The following is a 17,617-nucleotide window of genomic DNA, read 5'->3' as shown; positions in this document are numbered from 1 at the left end:
ATCTGGCCTAACTGCAGTGTAAACAGTCATGTATGGCAGCCAATACTTCCAAGTTTGATCTAAACTTTAGCAAATGTACCAGGGGCAGTGGTGGAAGAAGTATTCAGACATTTTACTGAAGTAAAAGTAGCAATACCACGCTGTAGAAATACTTTATTACAAGTAAAAGTCCTGCATTGAAAATCTTACTTAAGTAAACGTCTACAAGTATTAATTTACTCAAAGTATCACAAGTAAAAGTACTTCTTATGCAGAAACATTGCCCCTGTGAGTGTTTGATGATTATATGTCACAATATTGGATTGTTGATAATAAAGCATTAAAGTAGCATTTCACTGCTGTAGCAGGTTGAGGTGAAGCTAATACTACCTACATTATATACTGATGGGTGGTTAATCTGTATGCATAATATTTGTTAAGTCATGTTTTGTATGTAAAATCTTAATCTTAAAAGAAACAAAATATATATATTAAATATAGCTGTCAAATGCCGTAGAGCAAAAAGTTAAATATTTGCCTCTGAAATGTAGTGAATTCGAAGTAAAAAGTTGCACCAAATGGAAATATTATAAAATAATAACATAATACCATTAGGTGGCGCGCTGTCATACCACGGCGGGTCCTCCATCTCTCCTCATCCATCATGGCGTCGTCCTGCCCGGCTTCAGCTCCCGCATCACTGGGCGGGACCACGGTTGGTCGGACTGCCAGGCGTTGGGCACTTCCGCCGGGCTCGGGTTTCCTTCGACTCGGCATTTAAATTGAGCTGCAGGCCATCAGCTGCTGCTACATTCAGCGCCGCGCTGTGACAGAAAATAACCCTTAGCGCTAGCAAAACAGGCTACTCATAATTTTTGACACTAAAACCACATAGGTAATTGCTGGTCCTGAAGAGGTTTGGGTTGTTTCGAGGGCAGGAGAGCGGGAGCAGTTGAACAATAACGGTGGTTGCGCTTTGACAGCAGATCGGTGCATCATTTTTGGGATTCCTCTGATAGCTTTTGGACGAAATTGAATAGCGGTAACGTGGTGCGTCGTGCATGAGCAGAATAATTTAGGCTTTTCTGGTCAGTGTTTGTTTACTGAAATAGATTGGTAAACAAAAACAAACGCATTGAATGCAGTGGGGGTTTTTGGCCCAGGAGCAGAAGTGGCCTGGACTTGGGAGGACCGATGGACTCGATGATGAGAGTGCATTTGAAGGGTCAGGTTTAAATTCTGATAAAAACATAACAACAATTTTTTTTTAGTTCTAGACATTACTAGATACAAAATCTTAAAATAACCTTCAACTGGGTTGAATATAGCATCAGGCCAAACCTCCGTATTATCATCAATAACAACAACAGTCACCACCCAGTCAGCTTAGCAGGACAGTCAGACTTTAAATGTTATTTCATCTGTATATATGACTGATGTGAGATAAAATATCTTAGATTTTCAAGATACTTTCATAATTTTTGTTCTCCCAAAACAGACTTTTAAGGAGATTTTATCTCTTGAGAAGATTTCCAGTAAAATAAAACCCAGAGAAAACAACAATATAGATTATTTTTAGTGTGTATATGTCACTAATCATTTTTGTTTAGATTTAAAGCTGGAAGGCAAGTTATTTGTTTTTTTTCTGAAACTGAGTTTTAATTAGCTCTTCTTGTCTTATATGTGAGGAAATCTCACTTTCCGTTTGACTTTAAGACAAGTATTGGATTCCTCAAGGGCATAACAAATTTGTATAGATAACCTGTCAGTCAACACCAGAATAAGCTGACAATAAGCGTCCATCTTATCAGCGTCTTTGACCACTTATATGTGTTGGAGGCTTTACTAGTATAACAATAAGCAACCAACAATGTTCAGCTGGCTTGGAACCGACGACAGAAGGAAGAAGGACCCAGAAGTCTTTCAGACCGTCAGTGAAGGACTTAAGAAGCTCTACAAGACCAAACTCCTGCCGCTGGAGGAGAGCTACAAGTTCCATGAGTTCCACTCTCCGGCTCTGGAGGATGCAGACTTTGACAACAAGCCCATGGTGTTACTGGTGGGACAGTACTCCACTGGCAAGACGAGCTTCATACGGTGAGAAAAACAGCACACACACACTCATACACACACATAAAGACCTTCATATGGAAGGGGGAATCACACACAAACAAGAGGCAGAGGCCACCAGAAAGATAGACAGGGTGAGGTTGACCCAAACTGACTTTTCCCTCTCTCAACTTCACCTGTGAAGCAGTTTGTCATTAAGAGTGTGGAAGAAGAGTTCATGGTCATGCAATGAACTAGAACTGAACCAAACACAACTGACATAAAACGCAGTGCAATGAGATAGAAAGCAATCCAAAAAAAAAGACAGAGAGTAATATGAAAAGAGTAACAAAAAGATCATCCATCACACACACAAATACCCTTGCAGCCTAACTGCTAGGAGCCACTCCTCTGCAAGCTTTATTGAATCCATAAAAAAAGTTTATATGACAGCCAGCATAACACACACTCATGCCAACTTAATACATATGGAGGCAGCACTGCCTGGCACTCCAGCCCTCCCTGACGAGGTGTGTGTATTTCATCAATCATATAAACTCATTTTGGACAAGGGTGCCAAATACATGCCTAACTTTACATAAGTTTGTTTAAGATGTATTACTGCCTTTAATAATTACTCTCTTCTTACGCAAACGTCTTGAGTATAAAAATAATGTTGTATATTCAGAGTTGTGTGAGAGTGAATGACCTGGAGTATCTCTGGTATTGGTATGTGTGACAGCGGGAGATATTAGCAGCTGGGTGTTGGGCCTCTTTTGAACTGCAGGGCAGCTACTAACGACTTGCCCCTCTCACAAACACACACACACTCACAAACACACACACACTTGCAGAGCATAGTAGGTAATTGTGGGGTAAGCCTTCGAACGCCAGAGAGAGGATGCTGTTAGTGACTTCCTGTTTTAGGACAGGACCGTGAAGACATCCCTGCTCTCCCTTCCTCCTCTTCTGTCTCTGATTCTCACTGTCTCTCTCTCTCTCTCTTTTTTACTCTTTCAGAGCTGCTGCACAGCATCTTTTTAAATTTCATATCGCAGGGTCTCAGACTCTGGATGTGGGAGCAGTGCAGGTCTTTTTCAAAACGTTACAAGGAAATAACGTTTTGTTTTTTTAAAATCATATCATTCCTGGATGTGAATTAGAAAAGCTGTCCAGCAGCTAAAAGAAAGAGACAAGAGATGCTGGTGGAGGGTAATATAAGTCCCTCTTCTTGGGCGGTTATTCAGAGGTCAGTAGTCTGACCCTGTCTTCATTTTAGGGCTGAAATGTACTTCCAATTTGTACTTTCTGGGTCTTGGAGCAAATCATCACCTTGAAGTTTTCCTTCAAGGTGATATGAGCTGATATGTGTATGTGAATTGCACATGCATACACACAGTATGTATATAATATCGTACATACAATCTGCTAGGTGCACATGGCTGTGCATATGCACTGCACAACCTCCCCACAGACCGACAGACAGACAGGAGGACTCACACTGCACAGACACGTGTGCAGAGAGATGGCTCTACCAGGCACTGCTGGCTCGTCTGACAAGGTGTGTGTGTGTGTGTTTGTGGAGAAGATGTATAAGGGAATCATCCTTACATCTGGTAGCAGTTAAAACACATCCCACACTCACACTTAAAATTCATGGTCCTTTTTTAGCTATAAATCTTTTGCCTAAATCTTATAATTTATGGCCTGCGTTCATATTTTCGGGGTTGTGAAACTCAAAAGAAACACACTAATCTTCATTTGCAACTCGTGTGATGTCACTGAATTAACAGATGAGGATTTAACCTTTCACACCTAAAACATATGAGTTGTAAGTCAGCTGTGTTGCCATAGCGACGGTTACAGATGAGGTCAAAAGTTTGTCAGTCTGTTGTAAGTTGAACGTGATACCTATTTGCAGCAAAACACATTCACAAATTTGAATTCTTTGGGAGATTTATTGGGGTCTCCTGAAAAATGTGCCTAGTCAAAACCATACATGCATAAAATCTAATGTTTGGTTCTCTGTCCCTTAACCTTTTTCACCCCAGTCAGCTGTTTGTCAACATCAGTAAGCAAAACAAGCATCTGGCAGCTGGTATATTTGACCACTCTTCTTGTCAGCACCAGAAGAGCTCAACCAAATTCTTGTACAGATTTGCCTTCGTAGTTCAGTCTGAATATTCTCTACGTGGTCAACACTTTGAGAATGCCATACCAACATTTTTAGGCACAAGATCAAGTCCAAGAATTACAGCTGTGGCTTGAGAACAATGATGTAATATTTCTTCTTTATTATTATTATTATTATTATTATTATTATTATTATTATTATTATTGTTGTTATTATTATTATTATTAAGACCATTTTGTGCAGTTTCATCAGTTTGCAGCATGTCAGTCCCAGAGTGTGACTGTGTGCTGTCATTGCTACTACAGACAGTAGTCACCATGCTCTTGGGGTTGAATACCTTACTATCTCTCCTGCCAACAGATATTTGGTAATTTAACTCCACTTTGGGCAAAATACCTATGCTTACATTGTCTCAACTAACAATGCAACTCTCATTCAGAAACCTTTGCCTTGCTCCATGTGGGTCAGCAACAAACTGAAATCAAACTTTATGCTGCTGAGTTTGGAGCGGTGGCTTCTTTTGTGCTCTGCAGCTATCCACCCTAAGATGATGTGAAATCCCCCAAATCTTTGTTCCAACAGCTTCTAATTCAAGGCAGACCTGTTTTCTGGTGATTTCTGAACTGCTTCTTACCATCCAGACCAATTTCCTTTCAGCATAATCTCTTTGAAAAGGCCTTGCAGCACTAAGTCAACTCATTGGAATGATATAACTGATACAAGGCCTTTTTAAAAAACCTACAAGCAGTTGTGGAAGTGGTACTCTGTCATGAATGCTTAATATATCTACAGAAACTAATTTTCCCCCCAGACAAATACTTTAAAAAGTGTATGTAATACTTATGCTAATGTTTTATAAAATTATATTAACCTCTTGTAATGTCGCCTTACAGTATGCTAGCTACACAATGTCCTCTACACTATTGTTCATTGTCTCAGGTAGCATCTTCTGAAAGGATTATTCCAATTATAAAGGCCTTTATGTACGGCTGATTTATTCTTACACAGCATGTAGATCAGAAACATCTCGTCTCTTGCCTTGTTTTGTTTAATGCTATGTCGTATCTCACCTAAAGCTACCTGTTGGAGCAGGATTTTCCTGGAATGCGGATTGGCCCTGAACCCACCACAGATTCCTTTATCGCGGTGATGCACGGCGACACAGAAGGAGTCGTCCCCGGCAACGCTTTGGTGGTTGACCCCAAGAAGCCCTTCAGAAAGCTGAACGCATTTGGAAACGCATTCCTCAACAGGTAAATGCGCCCACACACGCACACACACACACACACTAACACCCTTTCACAAAGTGCTAGATGAAATGCACTGATGACAGATGCTGTCAGATATCTTTTTTTTGGGGGGGGGTTCTCAAAATACAAAGTGGTGTACCAAGGTGAAGTATGTGGATTGAGAGGGTGAGAGTACTAGTGAGAGAATCCACACCACAGCTCTACATTCCTGTGTGATTGAATTTCCCTCTGCTCACTGGTCAGGCTTTTCTCTTTTAATGAGAGAGAGAGAGAGAGAGAGAGAGAGAGAGAGAGAGAGAGAGAGAGAGAGAGAGAGAGAGAGAGAGAGAGAGAGAGAGAGACTTTGCAGAGTCAGAGAGAGAGAGAGAGAGAGAGAGAGAGAAAGAGAAAAGTGAGAGAAAACTCTCGCTCTGAGAGGCCCACCACTGAGAGAGAGAGAGAGAGAGGAAGAAACGTTGACTGTCAATGGGGATTAGGCGGGTTCAAAGTGAGGGCGACCGCTAACCTGTTAGTATTTATACAGCTGGAGATAGAGGAGAAGGAGGAGAGAGGGAGAGAGAGGTATGGGATGATGTTTGTTGTTAAACTGTTTTACACTTCTGTCCGGTTTCTTTAACTCGCCTTTCCTTGTGTATGTATGTATGTGTGTGTGCGTGCGTGTTTATAGGTTTGTGTGTGCCCAGCTGCCTAACCCAGTGCTGGAAAGCATCAGTGTGATTGACACACCAGGAATTCTGTCAGGAGAGAAACAGAGAATTAGTCGAGGTAAGACACAAGCTCATGTGCTCACACTTTTAACTTCCTCTGTTTATGTCAGTGAATGAATGAATGTGTGTGTGTGTTGGTGTGTGTGTCAGTGTTCATTCACTGGACCCATTCAGCTGCAGCCCCCTCGTCCCACTGAACTACCATGTCAGCATTTCCTTTGGGGGTGTGTGGGTGTGGGGGTGTGTGTGTGTGTGTTGATTTTAGCTTTTAGCTATCAGGAGGATTATGCTTCATTCATTTCAAAGAGCAGGAAGCAGCGACAAAAAGATGAGTGTGTGTGCTCTCTCACACACACACACACACACACACACACACGCATGCACACAGTTCAGATTTAACATTTTTAACACCGTATAGTTCCGTACTGATTTTAAAACATGAAAAACACAATGTACATTTGCTTGTTCATGCATTAAACGTGTATAGTCAACAAAGATAGCTGCACGTTTAAGAGGACTTGCAGTTTAGTTGAAGTAGTTACATTTGCTTGTTCCTTTGTTTACACTTCATTCTTTTTACGTTTACCGTGGTGAGACTTCCACATACTTAGTGGCTTTATTGATTAAAAAAAATATTATTTGCTATGTATGTCGTTTGCACATTTCAGACAACATTTTGGAAACCCCCCTGCAGCATCACTGGAGACGTGATGCATTAATCATGTTAACTACACTTACTCCTGTTTTTGTGAACAAATGAAGGTAACCTAGATAATATTGGAAAGACAAATAGAAACTGAATCATTTTATAAAATGATGGCAAAGGATACCAGAGGAATGTCTCTGACTGTGATACAGGTGTTTATCTATTGCGCTAGGAGGGGAAATACAGATGTTTTTGGTGACTTGTGTCTTAGCTATTCTTTTAAGTCTAGTATCTCAATATGAATGAAGATGGCACAATATAAGAAGAAGAATTACTTTTAATTATTAATCCCTCGGTTGAAATTCAATTTTTGCACTCCATCGTACAGTTTACACACATAGGCCCAAAATACAGACATGCACACACAGGACCCATAGACATGCAGTTGTGGGGAGAGATGTTAGTTTTGTTTTGAAGAAGTATGTATGTTGAATGTAAAAGAGAGTGTTACATGGCCATTTAATTTGATAATGACACTTTTTCTTGATTCATGTACACAAAAACCCATTCATCTCAACTGCATGTTGCTCTTTGCTTATCTATCACTGCTTAACTCTTGCCACCCAGGTCAGCACATGGGAATGGTCTAAAACTGAAAAGAAATTGCAAGTAAAACACTCTTCAATCCAAAATTGAAAGGCGAGATAATCAAATAAAGTTATATGATTCTTAATTATACTTCTTATCTACATTTAGAAACGAGTGAACCAACAGTGGACAGATCCCACTCGTGGTATTGATCTGAATGTAGAGACTACAGTGTGAAGAGAAGGTGTGAAGGGCTTACAAGAATTCTTCCCAGCTTTCTTACAGTTTGATATGTGTCCGGCATGGCTGGCATTCCCAAAGCGAAATGCTGGCATTGCCATACCAACCGCCAACATTAACAAAAGAGCTGGGATAATTGAAGACCGCTATAATTTAGTCTTTCCCACATTCACTCAGTCCCTCTTTCTCCATTCATCTTTGAATTTCTTTCTTTCCTTTTGTCTGTCTCATTCTTTACTTTTGTTTGTTCACTATTAAAACAACCAGTTAATCTTGCACTGTTTAATGCTTTATGTTGAGTAAGGCCCACATGGTTTGTTTCTCTTTTACCAAAACTCTGTAATATTGACTGTCATCACAGTACATTTAGCATCACACCTCACAGTATCACAAAAAAAGAGATTAGGTAGGGTAGTGAGCTTGAAAAAACATCTTGTTTGTTGAATTCTTGATTAGTAGGGGTTCATCAGCATTCATCATTTTTCACGATAATTTAAGGATGTCCCTATGATGTGATAATGTTATTTTTTCATATATCTTTTTGTATCCCCACCCCTGCTCTAGGCAGTATTTCCTTTGTGTCTCCAAAAAGTTTTCCATGGACTAGATCATGAAATTCAGAGTGCTGACATGATAAAATATATAAACATACTTATGAGGTTCCAAAGGCTAAATAGGAACAAGGAGCATAATCTGGTCATTGAGTTCAGCACATTACTTCATAGCAGGGTTGGGTCTGGATTAATGTTTGTCATGAGAATGTTGATGTCTGCAGCTTTTCTGTTGAGAAACAACAGAGTGTGGACACTCTGTCAGGGCCAACACAATTTCCGATTTTGTTTACAAGTGGAAGTAATTTAATTGAATCAGACCCACATCAGCTCTGTTCTACTTTCTGTTTGTTCAGTCAAAGTGTCTTCTGAATGTGTTGTCAAACCAATTAAACAGCACAGTGAGGTGGGAACCTGCTTTTGTCTGTTGGATATAAAAAAAATTACAGGCTAACATTAACCTCTACTGAGTCAGCACAGCTGTGTTGTCTCTAGGGACAGAGTGTGAGTGAGTGTGCATGGTTGAGCTTTTGTTTGTGTGTCTGTGTGTGTGTGTGTCCATTTTCTTTTCATCCAATTCCATCCATTTGTTTATTACATGTCATGTATATGTTTTCATGTTTCATTTGTATGTATGATATCTGTACGTTGTGTGTCTCATTCTTAATATTGTTACTTTTCTTTCACCGTTTTGCATTGTTTTATCAATGTCGTGTGTGTGTGTGTCCAGATGAGCAGTTGTCAGGCTATAGCTGCCTACATAGATGTCCTTATGGAGGTATTGTAGATGATAAACTAGGCATCACCCATGTGCAAAAATGCTTATTAAAGCAATACTTTGAAGAATTTATGGACTGTTACATGTTCTTCACCAGACTCTTGTCACATGGTTTGGGGGAAAAATATATTTATCCTGGAGTTTACCTTGTTAGCTAGCCAAATTAATATTTTAGTCATATTTATCACATGGACAAACTTAGCCTTAGTGTCTCAAGAACTAATGGATGTATTTTAGTGACATGTTTTGTTGGATACTCATGTTCTCCAGAGGATGAATGATGAAGTTTTTGGCCCTGAGCGTTCTTCTGCCACCAAACTGTAAAGAAAATATACTAATTTGGTTGACTATTTGAAACAAATATTCTTAGTAAGTTCATGCTAACCATGACCTCTTCATTTTTGATACTCGAGCATTACTCTGGTGCGATCCTCAGGCGAAATATTAGCTTTGTACACAAGTTATAAGAAACTGACAGGAGTATCTCTGTAATTGTTTTCTGTGACCTTTACTCTACCGCCACTGTCAGGTAAGGCTCTAAGGATAGTAAAATCATCAGAACACTGCAGGTCCATGGTTGCAATAGTGGAGCTTTAGATTTACAGTCCTGTTTTTCCCCAGACCATGTGAAAAGTGCTTTGTGTAAAGAATAATCCCCTAAAATTCAAAATATCAAAGTATCTCTCTCTTAACCCTTCCATAGCTTTGCTCAAGCAGCAGTGGCCAGCTAAAACCAATTGCCATGTTTTACCTACTTATTGCTACAACTGCTAAACTTTTGCTCCCATCCCAGTGAGGAATGAATGAATATTCAACAACATTAATTTGTTCTGAAAGATGTCCTTTTTTTTTTTACGTTCGCTGGTAAAGTAGTCTTTGAGGCATCATGTCAGTGTTATTATTTCAATCGTTCACCTTGAGTATAAACTATTCCTCTACTGGGAGGAGCAACAGTGCAGCCATAGTAGCAATAGCAGCAGTATGTAAAAAGGGGGATTTTTATCACAGCTATGTCTGTATAGTGAGTCTGCCTCCCTGTAAGCGATGAAGGAGGACCAGTGTGAATCAAATTTAGATACATTCAAAGTGATAACATATGCAAAGCTTGTAGATTTAGTTTGTAATTTGAAGGGAGAACATTTTTCACAAACATAGCTCTTCAGAAAATCCATTTGTCATTCACTTTATTAACATAAAGCTACTATCTACTACCAATTGACAGCAAATGCCTCCGAGTTACTATCCCATAATCTCAGCTCTAACAGGTTCACCATTGACTCTGCATCTCTTGTGTGTCCTTCAGTGTTGGTTGGAAATTTTATCCCACTAATCCTTCGTTCTGTCCTCTGTTCTTTGTTCTCCTCTCATATACTGTGGAATTTCTCCAGGTAAGAGTCAGTTTTGTCCTTGAGTAGGATAGAAAGTCAAAGGAGGCAATGATGTACTCCTGCTGACAGATTTCATCATTGATCCATTTATTCATGCATTATGGAGGCTTTAACTCATTCATTCACTCATCCATGCATTCATGACTGCCTTAATTTAATTAGGGCATGATTGCATTTTACGCATAAAAGGCTCTAAAATGGTTAATTTAGGATGCTGAAAAAGACAATAAATGATCAGTTTTTTACAGTCCAGATGCTTATGAGGTTTTTGGTTAGTTTTAAAACGCCACGTAGTTGAACCCTGGCAGGGCTGCCTTCATCTGTAAACAGACATTCTTCTCTCTCAGCATGTTGTAATATGGGCGTCCTTCTTATTGCCTCCTCTATGACCTGAAGCCATTGTAATTGTTTCCTTTTGCGAATATTGCAACATCACAGTTGAGGTTAATGGCTCAGTTCATGGATTATACATGTGGATTATCAGCATAAAATCTCAGTGGACTGACCTGTACCTCAGCAGTTGCATGAACTGTTTCATTAATGTTCACCACCAATTCAAATGCCTCTCTTTAATGCTATTTTGACAACGGAATGGGATGGGAGCAAAGAAACAAGAAGTAAATGGATGCACTATTAACTATCTCTATTTCTTACATTCTTAATTTCACCTTTTATTTCACACCCCGACCACTTTTTTGGATCCTCCTCCTCCTCTCAGGCTATGACTTTGCGGCTGTCTTGGAGTGGTTTGCAGAGCGAGTGGACAGGATCATATTACTGTTTGATGCCCACAAACTGGACATCTCTGATGAGTTCTCAGAAGTGATAAAGGCCCTGAAGAACCACGAGGACAAGATCAGGTAATGTAGGGTTGCTTGATTTACAGATATCCAATTCTAGACAACAGACACATGAATAGTTGTTCTCTTTGAACATGTATATCAACATGATAGGATGTTTATGCAGTGTTACTGTCAGCACCTCTTTGCTTTCACACAGTCAACGCTGTTCTCTTGTGTCATTTTTTTCACAGGGTTGTGCTGAACAAGGCTGACCAGATAGAGACCCAGCAGTTGATGAGAGTTTATGGTGCTCTGATGTGGTCACTGGGAAAAATAGTCAACACCCCCGAGGTATAGTAAACATGAAGTGTGAAAAACAAACAATGAACTTAGCACTGGTCACCAATCAAAGCCTGGAGTTTGGAGTTTAAAGCTTTCCACCTTGTCTGGTGTTTGTAGTAATGCTAGATGGTGCCTGAGTAAAACTGAGATAGGAAGAGCATGTGGCAATCGACAAGTGTAGTTGTGTCCAGGACACCTTGATGGAGTTGATGTTGAATAAAAATATCAATGAAAATGCAATCTATAGATACCTGAACACTGGAATCACAGCTCCCTCAGGCTTTATTAGCCAAGTTTCAACACCACACTTGTCATCCTGTGGCTTGTTGTGGGTATAATGCACCTCTCTTTATGCCTTTTTATATCTTTATGAAACAATACATTTTAAAATTGACACCTCGGAAATTATCTACTAAAATTGCTCGTAGAAGTTTGTGTTTTTCCCTTTTATGTAAACTTGAGTTTTCTTGGAGTTGGCCTCTAGCTGTCATCTAAAGGCCCATTACATGCTCATGTATATTACGCACATTTGTATTATTGGTTATTCACTAACAAACAGATCAATGCGGTTGCTCTCTTGTTGCCTTAAATTGTCAAAAATGAGATGCTATTAGCTAGATTGTGCCTGTTTTATGTCTTTTCTTTTATCTTGTTTTGGTCCCACCCGCTGTTGATTTTTCGTCTGTCTCCCTCTCTGACAGGTGATCCGCGTCTACATCGGTTCATTCTGGTCCCACCCTCTGTTGATTCCAGACAACAGGAAGCTGTTTGAAGCAGAGGAGCAGGATCTATTTAAGGACATTCAGTCTTTACCGAGAAATGCGGCACTTAGAAAACTCAATGATCTGATCAAGAGGGCTAGACTAGCCAAGGTAAGGTACACACACACACACACACTCACTGATGGAGATTCTAGTTATGGCACAGCTGTAGCTAACAGTAGCAAGAGGTGATGCGTTGTCTGGGGATGTTTTTAATGGTGGATGTGGATATTATAAGCACTGTTATATATTTGTAACCAACATTTCTTACTTCTGCAGAAGGATTATCAGTCTGGTACCTATTCCATATTAAATCCATTTGCCCAAACTGATTTACAATTTTATTATCACCTGCAACTGGCAGAAAAAGCCATTTACAATTATTTTTTGTGATGATTAGAAAAAAAAAAGAAAAAAAAACCCTAATGAAAGTGCATTTCACATCCATCCACAACCCTGAACATGTGCAATAAGCTAAAACAATGCAGCTCTTGCTGTTATTTGACAATGACATGTTTATGGGTGTTTGTGTGTGTGTGTGTGTGTGTGTGTGTGTGTGTGTGTGTGTGTGTGTGTTTCCTTTTTATACTTCCCATCACTCACTTGCTCTCCCCACCCCATCCAGCTGTTAACCTTGACAGAAAAAGCTGTCGCTGTCACATAACCAATAGTATCAGACAAATGTGGCTATTCTCCTCTGAGTGAATTGTTTCCTGTTTCCTCTCTGGACAGGAAGTCAAGTATGAGAAGCGACACTCCGCTGCCTGTTGTAGTTCGAGGAAAAACAGAGGATGTACACGTGCATACACTCAAACACGCACACACACAGATTTATTAAACTGAGAGTAGGACGCTATAGGGTGTGTGTGTGTTTTGTGATGAGCTTCAAGGACACGAGGTGGATTCAGGGAAACACACACACACACACATCACCACAGCAACATAACAAATATGGGTTTTCCCATGTTTACTTTCTGTTGAATATTAAAAACAAATGACAACAAAGGTAATCTGAGAGATTTACTGTATGACTAATCTGGTTAAAGGAGTCTTTAGTGTCCCCAGACTCCAGGGTTGCAACAGTTTTCTGCTTATGATGTTACATTTCAGCCATTTATCAAAAGCTCTTATGCCAAAATTTTTTTATATGAGAATCATAAGAAGGAAAGTGGAGAACGGGACAATGATGAAACACAAATAACCTGCAAGTACAAGTGCAATTGGTCCTAAATTAATTTAATTTCTTCATAAATACTTAATTGATTGTTGAAGAAATTATATGTTTTGCCGCATGTAAAGATGGTTAGCGCAGATATCGGTGTTTGTCTCCTTGCATGTTGTGGTCCAAACATCATATCATATGATTATAAAAAATATTTAAAATACTAGTCATAGTGATAAACTCCTCTAATTAGCTTTTTATTCGCAAAGCTACACAAGTAACAAGATTTTTCTCACCGGGGATGGGGGGCTTTTAAGTTACAATGGTAGTGGGCTCTGCGGTCCATGGCTGTCAGCCATCAGCGATGAACGGTGGAATCGTTCATCGGCCCAACCCTGGTTTGCATTCAGTGGTGGAGTCCGCCATTCCTGTGCTGGATTCAAATGACATGCACAAGGGATTCACAGAAAATGATGCGTGCATGTATTGTATGAAATTTGGAAGACGAGCATATGATACGTAATGACGTAATCCGTAACAGCCGGTCCTGGACATTTTGAAGAGTAAACATATTTGCATGTAAACTGATACACGTGTTGCTTGTCTTTTTCTGTTGTATTTCTGACAGAGTAGCTGCTCAAAGTGTGTTTCCTGCCCCCAGTGATTAATAATTGTCATTTCAAATGGAACTCTGGGACTTGTATTAATAAGACTTTCTCAGCATTACCACCAGTGACCACAGGTGTTGCCAAATAAACCACAACTGAAATCTTAAGGATTATGACTTTAAATACTAGAGCTTTAAAGAGACCGACTTGTTGTTCCAGTAAGTGTGCTGTGTAGTACCTGAGCATCTTTCACTCTCACAATGCAGGTCCATGCCTACATCATCAGCTCACTGAAGAAAGAGATGCCCTCGGTGTTTGGGAAGGAGAACAAGAAGAAAGAACTGATTGGCAGTCTGGGAGATATTTATAAACGCATAGAAAGAGAGCATCAGATATCACCTGGAGATTTTCCTAATCTGAAGAAGATGCAGGTAAACAGGAAAGAGCAAATGAATGTAGATTTACAGATAGAGGTTTAGATAGATAAAATCTAAACTTGTGATGTGGGGGATTTTGTTTTCTGTATTATCTCTTCCAGGACCAACTTCAAGCTCAGGATCTCAACAAATTCCAGCCTCTGAAACCCAAACTCCTGGAGGCAGTGGATGACATGCTGGCCAATGACATTGCTGGCTTAATGGTACTGGTCCGCCAAGAGGAAAACCAGCGTCCCAACGCAGTTGTGAAGGGTGGTGCGTTCGATGGCACTTTGGACGGTCCATTTGGCCACGGGTACGGCGAAGGAGCCGGTGAAGGTATCGACGAAGCAGAGTGGGTCGTTGCACGTGACAAACCTGCTTACGATGAGATTTTCTACACATTATCTCCCGTCAACGGGAAGGTGACGGGAGCCAATGCCAAGAAGGAGATGGTGAAGTCAAAACTGCCCAATACAGTCCTGGGAAAGATTTGGAAGCTGGCAGATATCGATAAGGATGGGATGCTAGATGATGAGGAGTTTGCTTTGGCCAATCACCTGATAAAAGTGAAACTGGAGGGACATGAACTACCATCGGACCTGCCTGCACACCTGGTGCCTCCTTCCAAGAGGAAAATACCTGAGTAAATATAAGATTAGATTACACCATCCCCTGTCCCCCAAAACCTGTAAGTAGCCCTCCCCCCTCCTCCAAACAGAGAAAAATATCCCAATTAAAATAGGAATATTCCTGTAGCATTATAGCAAAAAAAAAAACTAAAAATGAAAAGTATTTCAGCAAAATTAGACCCCATTTCCAACTCCCAGTCCCACTATGTTGCCGCCCTCCCCACATCTGCAGCCTTTCCTTACCTTCAAGAGGCAAATATTAAAGCAAAATATTTAGTTACATTCAAATAAGAATCAAGTTAATGAATGCATAGGCAACCGATACAAATGCTACATTGCTAGTGTGCTGAAATGGCTTTTAATGGAGTAGAAAAACTGGATCTTGATGAGTCCTCCGATTTAAAGTCAGGTCTTTAGTCCAGTGTCCTGATTTGCAGTTGAGTTGTTAGGCAGGACAGGTGTTAGAGATGTTACGACAACTGATATGATAATTATTTAAAAAAATAATAATAATAAGTCTAAAACAAGAAACACTGGAATACAGCAAAATGTAAGTTGATCCAAACTACTGGAAGAAAATGGGAGAGATGCAACAATGTGAAGAAAGAAAATGTTTTTGGAAGGATCATTTTGGATGAAGGAAGACTGGGATATAAAAATACAAATAAACAGTTTACCCCCATTAAAACTTGATCTACAATAGGAACTATTATTGTATTATAATCTGTAAACTGTAGTGTTCAACACGATACTAAAACATTTCACAGTTCTTGTATCTCGAGGTCCTGCATTATTCTTTTGTCTCCTGGCACGGCTGAGTATTGTGTCTTTTGTTTCATGGCGACATATTAAACAGCTACAAAGACTTCCTGGCAAGTGGCTTGAGAATACACACAAACGCATACAAATGTATAGAAGCACATGCACAGAAAATGAACACAATTCTGGTTACATGGTTTGCAACCAGAGGAGAGAATGGAAAGTGTGGAGCACCAATTATCATAAAAAGAAAATGGCCTACATCAACTTTTTTAAAATTTTAAATGTGATATACAGATATTGATGTGTGTGTGTGGGGGGGTAACATCACCATCATTTACTGTAGCACCTGGACTGACCTCCTTTACTGCAGTGAAGGAGGAAGATGTTTCTCTATGATTTTGACATAGTTCTAAATACCATTAACATGTTTGGAAATACTGTGTCTATAATATGAAAACTATATAATGGGTATTGTTTGGACACATGAGTGTGCTGACATTCTCAATATAAAAGTATTGTAAGGACTTTGAATGTTAAATGTGCAGACGTTCATGGTTCTGTGTGGGCACATCCTGATTATTGTATGTATGCATATGACCACATGTATCAGTGTTGTTATTATTTGTAACATATATTTTTATTAAGTCTTAAGCATTTCACAGGCTACTGTGTCGGGAGTATTCCAGTGGGTTATTAATTGAAACGTGATGAATCAGTTATTGCTAATCTAACCTAACCTGGCAGTCCAGAGAGTGAACACACAGCTGTTTGCTTATTTTGTGACGATAACGAAACACTAATCGACACATTTTACAAATGTTTCTTTTTGTTTCTGAATGGAAGTTTGGCTTTGAATTTCATGTGTTTAAATTGTATACATGTAATAAATGTAATCCCTCTTTACAATGATTTACTGTAGCGATATGCCACTATGTATGTATATATACTTAACGTTAGGACCATGTTTGTGGTTTGTTACCAGTGAGAGTTGCTAAACATAAGATGAAACACTAAGCTAACTAATTTTGGGTTCCCATATGATGTTCACTATGTGTTTTATGACTGAGACAGTCTTACCCCAGTTTTAGCTACAGAATTGACTTAAATATTTCCAGTTTATGGCCCTTTTGTGCCCCTCTGTGCGTTACTGTGAATCTACTGTACAGAAAGACTGTTTGCATTCCATGAACACCGATTGGGAAATCATCCGCATCATCTGGGCTGCTTTACGCATCACTAGCTCATATTTCATAAAAGAGCCAGGTCAGATCAACCGAATAATGTTAAAAAGGATGCTTATTGAATGTGGATTCTCTGCAGAACAAAGTCCTTCAGAATCATAAGTTGTTTTCATTTCCTGACGGATTGCAACATGAAGTCCTGTCGATTGGTAGATACACTAAGTGGAAACACTGGCGTTATGGTATTTTTTTCTGTTTAAAGGTGGTTATGCATTGTGAGATCTGTATTTCACTTGTTTTCTGTCAACATAAACAACAGTCCAAAAGTGTAATAAAGCGTCATTTACTCAACTTTTTTGTTGCCCTGTTTGGTTTGTGTTAGGAGCAATCGAAGTGTGTGTGTGTGTGTGTGTGTGTGACTTACCTCACTCACTCTCTTGACTCGTGGGCCGCTAAACCAGTGCCGTAAAGGCCAGAAAAGCTGCGCCAGTTAAAATAGAAACGCTCCGTCAATATATTGAATATTTCTCAACAATTTATCGATATTCTCTACAGCAGACGGGGGGAAAGACAAAGTGCGGCAGTAGCAATGAACAGAGGACGGGACAGAAATTAACAGAACTTGGACCAAACGTGCCTTTGAATGCTCATAATATTTTTT

General features: G+C 39.7%; 1 protein-coding gene across 2 annotated transcripts; it reads left to right on the top strand.

The window, feature by feature from the left end:
• The first annotated feature begins 675 nt into the window (after nucleotides 1-675).
• ehd3 (EH-domain containing 3) lies at nucleotides 676-17,307 on the top strand. 2 transcript variants are annotated; one of them, XM_044168346.1, is made up of 9 exons: nucleotides 676-2,076; nucleotides 5,239-5,415; nucleotides 6,080-6,177; nucleotides 8,875-8,922; nucleotides 11,029-11,170; nucleotides 11,344-11,443; nucleotides 12,136-12,306; nucleotides 14,232-14,396; nucleotides 14,504-17,307. In XM_044168346.1, the coding sequence occupies exons 1-9, from the start codon at nucleotides 1,850-1,852 to the stop codon at nucleotides 15,029-15,031; spliced, it is 1,656 nt and encodes a 551-aa protein (XP_044024281.1). In that variant the 5' UTR covers nucleotides 676-1,849; the 3' UTR covers nucleotides 15,032-17,307. The 2 variants fall into 2 exon arrangements, with proteins under 2 accessions (XP_044024281.1, XP_044024282.1); XM_044168347.1 differs by lacking the exon at nucleotides 8,875-8,922 and having other exon boundaries at nucleotides 683-2,076.
• The last annotated feature ends 310 nt before the right edge of the window (nucleotides 17,308-17,617 follow it).

Source organism: Siniperca chuatsi, linkage group LG16 (genome assembly GCF_020085105.1).
Source record: "Siniperca chuatsi isolate FFG_IHB_CAS linkage group LG16, ASM2008510v1, whole genome shotgun sequence".
NCBI classification, from domain to species: domain Eukaryota; kingdom Metazoa; phylum Chordata; class Actinopteri; order Centrarchiformes; family Sinipercidae; genus Siniperca; species Siniperca chuatsi.
Note: the sequence above shows the minus strand (reverse complement) of the source record. Positions and strands in the feature narration are given on the sequence as shown.

What these genes read in the sequence shown, in the direction of transcription:
- ehd3 (XM_044168346.1), top strand. Translation starts at nt 1,850, where the DNA reads ATGTTCAGCTGGCTTGGAACCGACGACAGAAGGAAGAAGGACCCAGAA. An exon ending in GGCAAGACGAGCTTCATACG is followed by an intron (nt 2,077 to 5,238) that starts GTGAGAAAAACA and finishes TCTCACCTAAAG; the next exon opens with CTACCTGTTGGAGCAGGATT. An exon ending in CTAATCTGAAGAAGATGCAG is followed by an intron (nt 14,397 to 14,503) that starts GTAAACAGGAAA and finishes TATCTCTTCCAG; the next exon opens with GACCAACTTCAAGCTCAGGA.